The 14012-nt window shown below is 54.3% G+C and overlaps 5 protein-coding genes across 5 annotated transcripts; 2 read left to right on the top strand and 3 right to left on the bottom strand.

Annotated features, from left to right (window-relative positions):
* Window positions 1–241: 241 nt before the first annotated feature.
* PUNSTDRAFT_141372 (D123-domain-containing protein) lies at window positions 242–1632 on the top strand (the record flags this gene model as incomplete). Its single annotated transcript, XM_007380269.1, has 5 exons — window positions 242–540; window positions 595–772; window positions 824–1061; window positions 1110–1238; window positions 1301–1632. The coding sequence occupies exons 1-5, from the start codon at window positions 344–346 to the stop codon at window positions 1630–1632; spliced, it is 1074 nt and encodes a 357-aa protein (XP_007380331.1). The 5' UTR covers window positions 242–343.
* Window positions 1633–1881: 249 nt separating this feature from the next.
* Window positions 1882–4058, bottom strand: PUNSTDRAFT_50006 (CK1/CK1 protein kinase). The gene is made up of 6 exons (XM_007380268.1): window positions 3860–4058; window positions 3636–3811; window positions 3480–3581; window positions 3202–3433; window positions 2807–3150; window positions 1882–2749 (listed from the first exon to the last, which is right to left on the bottom strand). The coding sequence occupies exons 1-6, from the start codon at window positions 3939–3941 to the stop codon at window positions 2009–2011; spliced, it is 1677 nt and encodes a 558-aa protein (XP_007380330.1). The 5' UTR covers window positions 3942–4058; the 3' UTR covers window positions 1882–2008.
* A 577-nt stretch (window positions 4059–4635) lies between these two features.
* On the top strand, window positions 4636–5355 carry PUNSTDRAFT_131005 (uncharacterized protein; the record flags this gene model as incomplete). Its single annotated transcript, XM_007380267.1, has 3 exons — window positions 4636–4780; window positions 4839–4964; window positions 5018–5355. The coding sequence occupies 3 exons, from the start codon at window positions 4636–4638 to the stop codon at window positions 5353–5355; spliced, it is 609 nt and encodes a 202-aa protein (XP_007380329.1).
* Window positions 5356–5383: 28 nt separating this feature from the next.
* On the bottom strand, window positions 5384–8144 carry PUNSTDRAFT_118471 (RhoGAP-domain-containing protein). The gene is made up of 12 exons (XM_007380266.1): window positions 7861–8144; window positions 7800–7810; window positions 7687–7749; window positions 7597–7625; window positions 7424–7545; window positions 7344–7374; window positions 7265–7295; window positions 7118–7216; window positions 6902–7056; window positions 6773–6850; window positions 6484–6717; window positions 5384–6423 (listed from the first exon to the last, which is right to left on the bottom strand). The coding sequence occupies exons 1-12, from the start codon at window positions 8089–8091 to the stop codon at window positions 5630–5632; spliced, it is 1878 nt and encodes a 625-aa protein (XP_007380328.1). The 5' UTR covers window positions 8092–8144; the 3' UTR covers window positions 5384–5629.
* A 3019-nt stretch (window positions 8145–11163) lies between these two features.
* PUNSTDRAFT_82125 (metallopeptidase MepB) lies at window positions 11164–13807 on the bottom strand. Its single transcript, XM_007380265.1, has 8 exons — window positions 13589–13807; window positions 13182–13535; window positions 13097–13117; window positions 12331–13045; window positions 12104–12277; window positions 11763–12041; window positions 11430–11701; window positions 11164–11359 (listed from the first exon to the last, which is right to left on the bottom strand). The coding sequence occupies exons 1-8, from the start codon at window positions 13742–13744 to the stop codon at window positions 11258–11260; spliced, it is 2073 nt and encodes a 690-aa protein (XP_007380327.1). The 5' UTR covers window positions 13745–13807; the 3' UTR covers window positions 11164–11257.
* Between the last annotated feature and the right edge of the window lie 205 nt (window positions 13808–14012).

Raw genomic sequence — 14012 nt, 5'->3', positions numbered from 1 at the left:
GGACCCGTGGCGGAACAGTGAAGATGGTCGGAGGAGAGTCCTGGTTATATCCTCCGTGTACATGTCCGCCATATTCGCATGTCTGTCCACAAGGCCAGTCGTGAGGGTGAATAATCCAGGTGAAGATCACAGTACATCTTCCGAGATCGACTTTCACTGGGAAGATCACAAGCACTGCATGTCCACGCCACCTCTCGGACCGGCAAGCAGCCGGCTTGGCCCCTCCGGCGGCGACCTACAGCCTCCTTCAGCAACCTTGCCCTGCTCCCGACACGATATTCGTACCCGACATCAAATTCGATAAGACGACAATATTTACATCGGTCCCGAACAGGCTTTGACAATGCCCACTTCTACGCGACAGCTAGCTTTATTCCCGTCGCTGCTCGCGGAGCATGTCCTCGCTTTCCAGTTCTCATCCTGGTACCCCGCCTTTTCCCATCTCACCATCAGATCGATCATTATTCGCCCACTGCCTCGCGAGTTCCGTCAATATCTCAACGAGGACAGTGTGTTCGTGCCAGAGGGGTCAGAGGACGTGTCCGTAACCTCGCCAATCTGTCAATAAACCGTCGATTGCGAGCCTGACTTCAGGCCGGCAGAGAGCACCCTCTCAGACACTGACTCGAGCGCCGGCGGCAGCAATGACGGTTCGGCAACCTCCGATGATCAGAGTCCACGCTATGCGTTCCCAGAGTTGGACGCAGGCATACGCCAGGCCGTCGCACAGTTCGGCGCTGTCTTTCCCAAACTCAACTTCTCCTCGCCTAGGGTACGAACGCCATTCTTTTTATCTGGTGCTTAACATAGCTGTCTCTCACAGGATGCATCGTGGATCTTGCCCGCGTCTTCCCCATTGAAGTGCACAAGCCCTTCCGAAGTCTACTTGCTATTGAAATCCTCGGACTTCGTCTCTCATGATCTCGATCCTGTATCTGTTTTCGCGGGCTGTCCCGACACCACGGGCTCCGATTATGAGATCGAGCTCGTGCTGAGGAAGTGGTATCCAGTAGATAGAAGCAGGGAATTACGTTGCTTCATACGAGACAACATCCTCCTGGGTGAGAATGAATGTGATCAGTCGGATGTACCCGCTAATCTCAAGCCAGGTGTTTCCCAACGGGATAACAACTACTACGACTTTTTGAACGAAGTGGCGACCCAGCAGAAGGTTTTGTCGACAGTCAAGCAGTACTGGGTAACGCATGTTCAGGAACACTGGGAAAAAGTCGGGAACTGTACGTGCTCTATGGGTTGAGATTGCGCAAGTACCTGATGACTAGGATTCCTCTGCATATAGACACCTTTGATATCCTCCTGACGCGCAATCTGGAACGAGCACATGTGATTGATTTCAACCCCTACGCACCTCGGACGGACTCGTTGCTCTTCACTTACGAAGAACTGCTGGCCCTATATTCCTCCCCCCAAGAGACCGTCCCACAGCTCCGCGTCATTGATTCACGCTCTCACCCAGCTGCCATCCGCAACGCCCCGGCTCACCAGCACAACATGATCCCGTTCGAAGCCTTAAGCCTCAGCAGCGGCGCGGACATCGAAGAGTTTGCCCAGCGATGGCAACACGAGGTTCAGAAGGCGGCTCAGCACGGCGAAGGCGAACAGGTGCAGTAGATCGCAGACGGCGTGGGCGAACGCGCGATCAGTAGGGATCACTACTGATATGTCGGTCGATTACTTCATGGCTTAATTGTGCGGGGATCCGGGCTTACGATCAGCGTGTGATCAATGCGGAGGTTGTTCGCCTTCATCTGCCAGCGACATATCGACATCTTAAGTTATGTAGCACTGCTGTCCGTGGCTAAGTACGTACTAGAGATTAGGAAGCGCATTGATACCGATTGACGGCGTGCGATTGGAAACCGGAATCGATAGTCTAACATAACACTATGTCGGAATGCAGTAACAGATGCTTGATATATACTATGTGATGTAGCACACAAAAAGACGCAAGGGTAATGATGATGATGTGATGGAGTAATATGCGTTGTCAAGAGTCCAATGTTTTCAAGCGTTCCGCAATTCCTTCTAGGAAAGTGAACCCGTCCTTTGTCACCGTCCTGCCGCTCGCACGGTTCGTCAAGGCACCGAACTCTTGGATCAGTTGCGCGAGTTCTCGATTGGTCTGAGCCCGAGCCACGCTCCGCCTCAGCTCCGCCAGCTTGTTCATCTTCTGCCTGTGCAGCAGTACCTCCGCCGTTCTGCCGTTCGACTGCCCGCTGTTTTCGTCGTTCTGGCTACCTTGCCGAGTCCGCGAGGTACGCATGGGTGTGTGCGGCAGGACGTATACCGAAGGGTCCGCGAGTTGCTTGTATAACGCGTCGAGCACGGCGAATCCGTCCTTGGTGAGGGTGCGAGAGCTGTTAGCGGCTTTCAGCACCCGAACGTAGTCGATAACGATCTTGGACATGGCATGGTTATCCACGGTCTTCGTGATATCGACAGCGATCTTCCTCAGCTGCGCCGCTTTGGGTAAGCGAATGGGATCCTGGGGCCGATCCAAGACCTTGTCATTATCCGACGAGTCTCCGCTGGTGATGATGTTCTCCGAGCTGTCTTTAGACGGTTTCTTGATTTCGTCCTTCGCTCGATCCACTGCTTCCTGAACGTTGGGCGCGATCTTCTTCTCGCCGAGAACCAACCTGTCGTCGATCCGCAGTTGTGCGAGTTCTACGAGCAGGCCATGCACGTCCACGGGCTGCTGTTGCACGGGAACAGGAATTGAGGATGTCTACAGGAACACAAAAGTCAGTGGAGGAGGTAAGCTTGGAAAAGAATGAAAGCGTACCGATGCCTCGGGAGGTGGTGAAGGTTCGGGTGGAGGCCAGATGAAGTCATCCGTATCTGGGAATCCATTGTCCAAGGCGAGCTGGCGGAACTCCTCACGCCATCGCCCATAGTCCGGCTGCTCTGCGAACTGCAGTTGCCTGGAGTAATGCAAGAATTCCTCGAACTCGACAGGTATGTTCTTGCAGAGTTCCTCGGGCGTCGCGTTCCGCTTCATGGCTTTAAGCCGTTCATGCTCTGTATCTGTTCGCGGAACGCCGTTCCGTGTCCATGGGAGGCCTCGGGGAGTTAAGAGATGAATAAACATCAGAGCGGCAGCCTCAAGGTCGTCCCGGCGTGAGGGTACTAAGGCAATGTTATCATCGGCATAGCACCCTTATCCAAGGAGAAACTAACCTCTTCCTCTACAGTGAACGCGAACAGAAGAGAACCAGTAATTGCCAATGAAGTCGCGCTTTTTTCGGCTATCGGGTATGTGCCGCCGGCACTCATCGATGTACTTCTTTGAGAAACCGAAATCGATCATATAGATGGTGTGCGCATTATCGCCAAGTCCAGTTACACAATTCCCCAGCTGTATGTCTCGATGGAGAATCCCTCGCGTATGCATGGTTTCAAGCCGTTGAATCTGTAATCGTCAGGAGCGGTACCAGCCGTCCCTACTGACGACTCACAACTTGCATTGCTATGCAACACACGGTACGGAGATCCATAGTCTGTTTCCCGGATTTCCTGTACAGTGAGTCAAGGGACGGGCCTAAAAGATCCATGACAAGCTATGCGCAACGACATTGGATTGCAGCCTTGCAACACATAGAAAAGAGACTGACATAGTCCCATGGCCCTTCCTGGCCTGCCTCCCATAATGTAGGCATACCCTTCCCGCCTTGCAAGAAGGGATAGAAGCCTTTTTCGTAGCGATTCGTCGGACATGATTCGTCCACGAGCTGGAGCTTGACTGCAGCGATCTCGTCCTTATGAACGTGCCGTGCACGGAAAATAGAACCTAGAATGAGTGAGAAATGGAAGCGTGCAAGAAGGTAACACATCTTACCAGAAAATCCCGATCCGAGTTTATCCAGTAGCCACCAGTTTCCTACTCTGACAGGGAAAGCAGGCTGGTAATCGCTAGGCATAGTGCACGGTTGTAGTCGATATTCTTCGATAATACGATAGAATGAGCGGTTAGATCCAATACTGCTTATGCAAGATAGCGTGGATAGCAGAGGTGCATGCGTCGTGTGTTAATGGATAGAAGATCTCACAACACCGTGCATGCACAAGTAGCGTTCACGTACGCGAACCAGTGCGCCCGTGACTTTGCACGTGATCGACGCGTTCTCCGTCTTGATCGGATTAACCCACTGGACTTGAATAAACGAGTGGCTCAACTCCAGCTCTCACATACACGAAAAGTTTCCCAACGCATTGCTTACCGCAATCACTGTCGTTGGCTATCTCTGAATATGAACTCTTGAAGACTGGTCAATGTGTTGCCCCTTGGAGATATATAGATGTGGACCGTTCGCCGTTCGGATCGAGACCTTGGTTACGTGTGGGCGCTACCTTAGTTCGAACCAGAGCTTTTCCGTCTTTCTTTGCTTTGCCGATTAATCTGGTCTGGGCCATCTGGCTGCGACGCGTTTCCACAGAAGGATCATCAGCTGCTCTCGATGGAGATATGTATTCGTGGTCCATGACGTAAAATCAATATCAAGTGCTTGACTCCAATCTCCACCGAAGTGCTTCGCTCACGCGGTGCATTCTTTGGAATTTAAAACAGCAGGCCATACAACATCGACGCCGCCTACCTCGAATGAGACATTCAGCATGTGGTCGATCTGTCGCTCGATCCAGCTTGCCGCGCTGTTCATTCACATCAACTTACTTGCATTTGGGGCAGCGGCTATCGTGTCGGCCAACAGTGAAGGCTTCGGGCAATTAGACGCATCTCAGGATGATCACGCCGTCGCATGTGCGTTTCTCTTGTCCTCCGCACCAACACTGGGCAGCTAACATAATGCAATGGACAGTATCCGGAGAGTCCGCCCGTTTTGTTATCAGGAACAGCAGCGACGTAACGACAACTGGCACGTCGTCCCCTGCGTTCACGCCAACTCTCACCTCCAGTACCTCCGAGACCCCGATCTTGACCTCGAGTGAGCGACCCAATATTGAGCTTACGCGACTTTGCCTCTGATCACGTCTCTAGCTCCGGCATCGAGCTCTACCTCTCTGTTGCTTACGAGCTCGGGCGGGTCGGGGATCATTCCCACCTTCACGTCTCCGGTCGTTAGTTCTACCAGCACGTCTTCCAGTTTCGCTACTTCGCCCGCTACAACGACATCGCTCGGCTCTGTTACTTTGACCAGCTCGATCACTTCCGGTATCCTGCCCACCTTCACCTCTCCCGTACTGAGCTCTACCCCCGCATCTAGCACCTCAGCGTCCGCGTCTCCGTCCACCTCGTCCTCCGGTACATTAGGCTCGCTGCAAGCGCCTGGACTGACGTGGCTGGTGTTGGCCGGCTTGTTCACCCTTCAATACTGACCTGCTTTCCGTTCTAATCTTTGTATGAATATGTTCTACTTTGACCATAAGTAGCGTCGAATGGCCAGCTTTCCACAACGCGTAGTGGCCCACAATCTCCAACAGTCCCGATGTAATGAGGGGTATGATCCAAAGCAGCATGTATGTAGCAAGCGAGTATAAGCATGATCCACACCCTGAAATCTGCAAACAATTATGAACGAATATCACAGCACCGAAGGCTAAAGCAATGAGAGGAGCGCGATATGTGACAAACAAGCACTACTACCGGTTTTCAATCTTTCCCATTCAGGCGGTCTCCTCTAGGCCGGGGTAGATTAGGTACTGGCGGCGCCGAGCTGGGCGGCGTGAAGAAACCTGCAGCGGTGATGCCCGTAGCCTCCACGCCGCTGGCGGAACTTTTGCCTCGCGTTGTCCCGCGGCCGATAGAGATCGAACCCTTCTTCCCCGTCATATGTCTGCTGCCCTTCTCGATGCTGATGGTTGAGCGGGCCTTACCCACGGTCGGCGTCGCAGATATCGTACCGTTTCCGGTCGTATACATCGATCGCGCGACAGAGTCGCCACGGGATCGTGTTGTCCTATGCCGATATTTGTATGTGCCGCCGCCGTCCGCGTGGTTCCCAGGACCGATGGGCATGACGAGCATCGCGTCGTCCAGGTCTTCCTCATCATCGTGGTAGAACGTGCCGCTCGTGTCCGCCACTCCAGATGCTGACGATGAGCTCGAGGAAAGACCGCTCTCCTCTGCTGCCTCGGCTTGGGGACGCTTGAAAACGGGCACCGCTTCCGTCCTGTCCCACACCTCATCGAACACCTCGAAGTACCGTTGGATGCAGAGCTTGACGATGGCGCCGAGAGTAGTCTTGCCCTCAGTAAGGGCGGCTGCATTTGGGGTATCGGGCGTAGACGGGGCGCCACCTATATTCGGTGCACCAGGGATGGCGCACAATTGTACGTCGCGTAGAGGACTCGACCCCTTGACGAGGTTCGGACAGAGTACGACGGCAAGGTTGTATGCGTCCATTCGATTTGAGGCTGAGCGGAGGGACACTTCGTGCATCAGATCTGCATGTCCAGAGCATGAGCATCGGAAGTTTCGAGTTTGAGTCGGAATGGAATACTCACGCAGGACGTTGCTGAGGAGGATATATGCGCAAGGAGGTAACTGCGGGAACAGCGTCTCGCGAACATATTGAATAGCGATAACATCAGTAGGGTCATTGCTCGGCGGAGGACAGCGACGAATGGTTGAGTATAAGCTTTCCGGGAAGATAGGGTCTGGAAGGTCACGGAGATATTTCTTGATGAGGACGGCGGCGAGGTGTGGGTCGTTAAAACTCTCGAGGGAAACAACATGTCCTGATGTGTAACTATCAGTTCTCTGTGCGCCTCAAGCACGATCGGAATCGCTGACCTCGATCGTAGGCCTCTTTGACTTGTCTCAGGAGGACGGAGTTGGGAGATCGCCTGAAAAGTCCCTCTTCCTCCATCCCTGACAGGGACTTAGCATACCTCCCTGAGCGGCGCAGGTACTGCCGCTCACCTGTCTCCCGCAGGAAGTGTATCGCATCCCTCACAACCCGGGGCAAGCCGCCCTTCTCGCCGTCATATCCCATGAGCTCTTCAAGAGGTACGCCAAATAGGTCGGCTCTCGTGACAATCGGCAGCCTGATTTCCTTCTCAAATCTGATATTCTCCCTAAAGCATGAACGGTCGACAATCAGCGGGGCGCCGTACGGAGTTGAGGAGAGCTACACACTGATATACAGCCGGTGGTATATCAATCTGAGTGAGAGGAACATGACAAGCAAGCTCCGATAAGGTGTTGATGTAGCATATCTTGCGGAAAAACTTGGGGCTGGGAAGGCAGTCAGCATCCGTACAAATAGACCGAGTATATGCAGACCTAATGATAGCCCCAGCTAGTGAGAAGAGCACTGCGGGAGGTCAGGATGTATCAGATAATCGAAAAGAGCGGAGGTCACTTTTAGTAAAGAAGTTTGAGTGCACGATATACTGCAGTGTGCGTCAGTTGCTTCCACAGCATATATTGCCGATCACCCACTAGACTTTTCAGGTTCTTCCGGTACTTCCGACTCAGGCTCCGATACGCCTTCCAGACCCAGTTCCATCCCGGGGTATGCCTGCCTCCAGCAGCAAAGAAAACGACAGTGTAATCCGATTCGACTGGGAGATAGCCAGATTAGCTGATAGCTATGATGTGCCTCGGAGACAAACCATAAAGATTAAGATACGCAAGAATACGACTGGAAGGAAGCATAGTAACGAATGAATTGGCACTGTTTTCTCAAATTGGAGGATACTCACGAAAGGAGGAGATCGTAGGACACTTCTCGAGGGTCCGGAAGCGCCGACGCGTTGATGACAACCCTTTTGTACGGCATGAGTATTTGGAGAGAGCAGAGAGGGCTGAGTTCTACATTGGTCTCGTCTCCTCGCACGTTAGCGCTAGCCGAGACACAGGGGCGTCAATGAACACACCTCGAAGTCCACTCCAGCCTGGTAGATCATCCTAGCCATGACAACTTGTAGCTGCTCGTGGTCGACATAACTGGACGCCGGTGTCGCATTGCTCCGGCGCAGCCACGGAGCATTGAAGAGCGCCCGTCGGGGTGACTGAGGCTGATATTCGCCTGGGGGAGCGGAGGGAGAGGAACTCGACATGGCCAGCGCAGACAGCCTCTGCTTCAGGGAAACCGGGTTGCGAGACATCTTGCTCACGCCTGCGGGCTCCAAGTCAACGCAGCTGGGCAGCAGGCGAAGGCGAAGCGTGAGGGTGGAAGCATGGCCTCGCGGTGGCGACTGTGGATGATCGTCAGGGGCGGCTGTGCACCCCGCGTTGACGGGAAATCCGAGTCTACGTCGATGACACAGGCCATCCTCTCAAAACCTCACCCCAACGAGATGTACGGATGATAGCCTGATCCGTTGCTGCTACGGTCGGTATTGTTACAGGACTGGTTCCTTGCGCGAAGATACAAGTCCAGGTACGTCTATACTCATACATTGCAGCCTCTATGTGAGGAGTCCACGACAATCGAGTTGAGAGTCTGAGACGTTCCCGTGTATCAGTGCCAACGAATATGGCGACATGACAGTGCATGATGGTACCTGCACTTTACGATTCAGGACGGCACTTTCCACCCCCCGGTTATTAGGGCCATCCATGACATTGGTTGGATCCCACTGCTTCTTGATGGCCATCAACCTGCCTAAATTGGAACCCCAGATGCTCTTCACCGACGTGTCCGCGTTCGCGTAGTTTCCGTATACGACGACGTCGTCCTGAGCGCCAACCCGAGATCCGGCGCTTTCCGCTGGAGAGCTGCGGACGTCAGCAGTACCGCGTCTTGCATGGCGGAGTCGGCGGTGGACAAGGTGTAGGTGAACGAGATTGCAGTAGGGAGGAGAGCGAAATCGCGTGACGCGGGGTAAGCCGAGTCAGATCCATGGGAGCGGATAGAGGGTAGGAACGGTTCTGCAGCCCAGAAGAGAGAGGCTGTTGGATCGTAAAGGCTAAGCCGAGGGCCCCAGAACTGCAGACATGATGGTCAATACGGCCGATAACTGGACATCCGCGCATGTACGCTCACCGGTGTCTCGTTCTTCGTAGCCTTGAGAAAGTCTTGGTTATACTTCAGCACGGGCACCGTGTGATAACGCCCTCTTGATGTAGTGGATACAGGTCCATGACAGCAACTAATGAAGTGAAGCTCCTAGTCTTCACGTCTGACGACACTGCGGGAACAGCGAGGAAATCGTCAAAAAGGCCGACTGGAGGGGCAGGCCCGTCATAGAAAGGTTGCGATATCGTTACAAGCTGGACAATATCGTATCAGCCCGACAGAAACGACGCCTTCCCTGGACAACGAGTACATACGCTTCCGGCAACCCAGTAGTAGGTGAATAGAAGTCCTGCCTTTGGATCGTCAACGGAGAGGAACTTGGTGGCGGCTGCCGTCAATTGGTCGGCAGTTAATGCGGAGTGAAGCAGGAGTCCTCCCTGCAATCACGCGCATGAGCGCCATACGCAAATTCCATCTCTTATACGACGAACCCAAATTTCACCTTGAGTATGCGTCTTTAGTTGAAAACGTGTCACGAGCATTCTGACGGCAACTTTGTGGATAACATACGAAGTTGTTCCGTCCTCCCTGAAGGGGTAGAATGTAAGTCTTCGATAACATATGGATTCAGTCTGAGCGACTACCGACCCGAATTCCAAACCACATATTCGGATTCGACGATTCCGTGACGTTGATCACATCTCCATTCCAAAACGACCTCGAGCGAGGCGATATTGTCGAGCGTCAACCCCCTCTGATTTGTGAACCAAGAGTAACCTGCATACAGAATAAGTCGCACTGGGAAAATCGGTCCAGACCTTTCCGTACCTCCGCCAAGGGCGAACCCTGCCACTCCAACGCCAGGAATACGTCCGCCCACAGCTTGGACGCCTTGTGCTTCAAGTGCCGCATAAACATCGTCCCAAATCAGTCCGGCGCCACCCACAGCAATCGATGTATGCGCGTCGTATACGATGTCATTCAATCGCGCCAATGATATCTGAACACCAGTCGTAGACGAGAAATTCTGGTTATATGCGCGTCCCCCGCCCTTGACCTGTTGATAGTATAAGGGGATGTTTGTTCGCGGCGAAGAGTGCGACACATACAGCGAACGCGGTGTTGGTATCAGCTAGAATACCAAGTTAAGAACGTGCATTAGCCAAAATGAAACGCCCTACCCCAGAACAAAAGCATACTATTATGCCAACGTCTTTCGCTGTTCCAGGCTCGACCGAGCATATCGACGTATCAGAACTTGACCCAATAGCATGCGAGACGTCGTTGAAGTACTGCAACTCTCCTGCAAGATTTTCAGCTGTCAACATTTCCAAATGTTCGCTGTATCCGATGACTTGCCCCAGTAGAAAACCTCCGAAGCAGACGACACCACGGCGGCAATCGAGGCACACGTCGGATGCAGGAAAGACCGATCCTCGAGGGCATGGGTCAAAGTGGCGGCAGCAAGGATGGCTGTAACAGCCGGAACCCTGAATAGTGGCAACATCGTCCTCCGGAGTGCTCGGGTGGTCGGCGGGGAAGTACTGAAAAGGCCTTGAAACATCGCGTGAAATCATCTTGCTTTATGTACTATTTGCGTGGAAAGCAATCAACGACCACCGCCCAGGCTCGATGATGAGCATGAAGCGAGGCGAGCATCATATCCTGCAAAAGAGGCAGAATTCCAGCCTCCGGAGTGACGATGCAATCCTGCCCCCACCCTCCAAAGCACCTGGAAAGCCAAGGATTCTGGACAGCGTGCTTGATGATCAGCCATAAACGGGACAATGAAGGGGCATCTGAACCACCGACCGTGACGTCGGTGTAAGGCTGGCTCGGAAAACGAGGGGCATCACCGTTGGGTGATCATCGATCAGACGCCATATGGAAAAGAATTTCCAGCTATATATCCTGGAACATCTTGTGCAAGAAAGCGGTTATGGAAGAGACGCCTCTCGCCGTGCAAGGTGTGAAAGATATTATGCGTGGATCTCCACGACTCGAATTCGAACGACTGGTGCCTGTTATGTTTGTGCAAATGGACAATGCGGTCGTGTTCAAGCCGTGCTCCATGAGGTCGGGAAGGCCAGGCCATTCTTCCGAGATATTGCCAAGAGGATCGGGAGGAGGCCGCTAATATCAAGCAGGCATGTACCGGTACCATCTGGGGTGTTGGGCGGGAGTTGGATATAAATAGCCTCCTCGTTCCCACACTCGCTTCTTATAACTCGTTCATGCAGGGTGTGTAAGTATGAGTGCCTATGGTACAGGTTTCCGGCAGAGCAATGCAGTGAATGACAAAGACAACAGTTCTACAAATTAGCATTCGACACCGCGGCCGATCCTCCAGTTTTTCCGCTCCCGAACAACGCCTCCAAGAACGCCTCGGAGTTCGGCTTGCGGCCAAGGAAAGCCTACACCAGCGAACATCAGCCATGACCGACACTGAGCAAGAGGCTGAGATAAATCACGAGCCCGACTCACCTCTAACGACTGCATCTCGTCGCGGCTGCCGCCGGGGAGTAATATGCTCTCGCGATAATGCTGGCCGCGCTTGGGATCGAGCGGATCGGCCTCGAAGACGGTCTTATACATATCCGCTGCGAACACGAGCGAGTACGTGTAACCATAGTACCCAGCATCGTAGCCGCCCGTAATGTGTCCGAAGGTGCCTTGACCGGGCTGCGGTTCACCGCCCTTGACGAGCGAGATCTGCTCACGCATGCTGTTCCAAAGCTGCGTATAGTCATTCGGTTCTGACGAAGGGCCGCATGAGCAGCTGTCATGATCTAAATTGATGCAAACGGGAAAACGTACCACTGTCCATATGCACCTTCATGTCAAACTTGGCGAAAAAGAGCTGACGCAGGTAGAACAAGCCGACGTTGACGTATCGGCTGTCGACAATCTTCTTTATCAGCTCGTCTGAGAGCGGCTCGCCTGTCTTGTAGTGCCTCGACATTTGCTTGAGCACCTTCGGCTCCCAGCACCAATTCTCGAGCATCTGCGACGGTGCCTCCACAAAATCGCGTGCGACGGACGTGCCGTGGAAGCGAGCGTATTTCGTCTTGGAGAGCAGACCGTGGAAGACATGGCCTGATATAAGTCTGTGTGAGTCCGGTCCTTGAAAATTTGAATGAGGACGACCGGGCACGCACCCATCTCGTGGAAGAAAGTAACGACGTCGTCGTGCCGCATGAGCGCAGGTCTGTCAGGCGTCGGCTTGGCGAGGTTGGCAACCATGCAGGTCAACGGTATGGGGACACTCTCCCCCCGCTCGTTTTCGGCCGACAGCAGCATTCCCCACACTGCGGCATGACCATATTTCGAGGCTGTAGGTCCACGACAATCAGAAATAGGCGTCTGAAGCTGTGGGAGAACGTACGCCTCGGGAACAGGTCCAGATAACAGTAACCCACGAACCCGCTGGCATCCTTAGCGTCGGCATTCCAGACCTCAAAGCCCTGCACGTCCTTGTGCCACATCTCGTTTCCATCTTGGATCTCCACAAACCTGACCCCGAGCAAGCGCTGATACACTTCCAGGATTGTGGGCACGACCCTCTCCACTTCAAAGTACTCCTTCACCTCGGCATCGTCGAGCGCAAGGGTACGCTCCACAAACAGCCTGTCGTAGTACCGATAGTCCCAGATATACAACTCGCCGTCGAACGGCAGGCCGCGACGCGCGTGCTCCTCCTTTTTCAGCTCGAGCAGGGCTGCGCGGTCTGCTTCGCCGACGGGGCGCAGCTTGCGCTCGAGGTCCTCCAGGAACGCCATCGCGTTCGCGGCGTTGCCGACCATCTTCTCCTCCGTCACGTAGTCCGCCCAGGTCGGGTACCCGAGTAAAGCTGCGATTTGCCGGCGAATGTCCAGCGCCTTCGCAAGGAGCGGGGCGTTGACGGCCAGCCGAGCCTCGTAGGCTTCGTGGGCGCGCCGCCGAGTAGTAGGATCGATGGCGTACTTGAGGACGGGAAAGATGTCCGTGGTCTTGAACGGCACGTCATAGACGTCGCCGGTCTCCGTGGTGCGTTTGGTGTAACCCGAGACGACGTCAGCCGGCACGCCCTCAAGCTCGGAAAGGGTGAAGGTGACAACGCCCTGCGCATATATTTAGCGAAACGGTCAGGCGGGCAGGATGCAGATACTCACGTCTTCTTCATTGAAGTTTTTCTAAAAAGCATTCCGAAAGATCAATGATAGCTCGTGTGCGTGCAGCGAGCAGAGGTCGACTCACGCTGAACTCGAGACACACGGCGCTCAGCTCCTTCTTTAGATCAGACAGCTGCTGGCGTTCCTTCTCCGGCAAGGCGAGGCCGGCCCTCCGACCCTCTTGCAGCATTTTGTCCACGAGACGCTTCTGCTCGCCATCCAATTTGTCGTACTCGCCGGTTCGGTCCATGTTTTCTTTTGCCGCAACCTTGGCGTCGAACAGATCCTTGCGCATAGAGTTTTCGACGCCATACGCGGATATGACCACGTCCGCGTCATTGGAGGCGTCGCGAAGGGGCTTCTGCGGGGAAACGTTCTGGTAAAAGGAGAGGGGTTCGCTAACGGAAGAAAACGTGGCCTCGGACTTGGCAAGGGCGAGCTGGCATGTGTACACAGTGAGCATAGAGTAGATAATATGGCTGCCGTACTCACGAAAACGGATGTGAAGTTGCAGTCCTTGGCCGGCAAGGCTGCGATCCTGTCTGAGATCTCCTTGTCTTGGTCGATGAGCGCCTGAACCTCCTTGGTGAGCAGCTCCGGCGTGTGCGTCCACCTGGGCGGCGGGTACGGTGCTTTCAGTCCGGCCATGATCGGGGTCAGCGGCGGCAAGGATGCGGAAGACGAGGATGAGGTGTGTATGGGGAGGTAGTGTTGGGTTCTGAGCCAGGACTGGAAGGAGGTGAGGCGGGGGCGGAGGAGGCCTGATCCAGGCCAGGCTGCAAGACCGAGGGTGAAGGTGAGCGCGGTGCCCAGCCCGAGGGCGAGCCTTGCCTTGGGACGCAGGCGGACCATGCGCATCGACATCTCCGAACCCGGTGACGGCAGCCAGCGAAGTCCTGGCCAGTGGCTGTGGCCC

The sequence above is a fragment of the Punctularia strigosozonata genome, assembly GCF_000264995.1.
Source record: "Punctularia strigosozonata HHB-11173 SS5 unplaced genomic scaffold PUNSTscaffold_2, whole genome shotgun sequence".
Taxonomy (NCBI): domain Eukaryota; kingdom Fungi; phylum Basidiomycota; class Agaricomycetes; order Corticiales; family Punctulariaceae; genus Punctularia; species Punctularia strigosozonata.
Note: the sequence above shows the minus strand (reverse complement) of the source record. Positions and strands in the feature narration are given on the sequence as shown.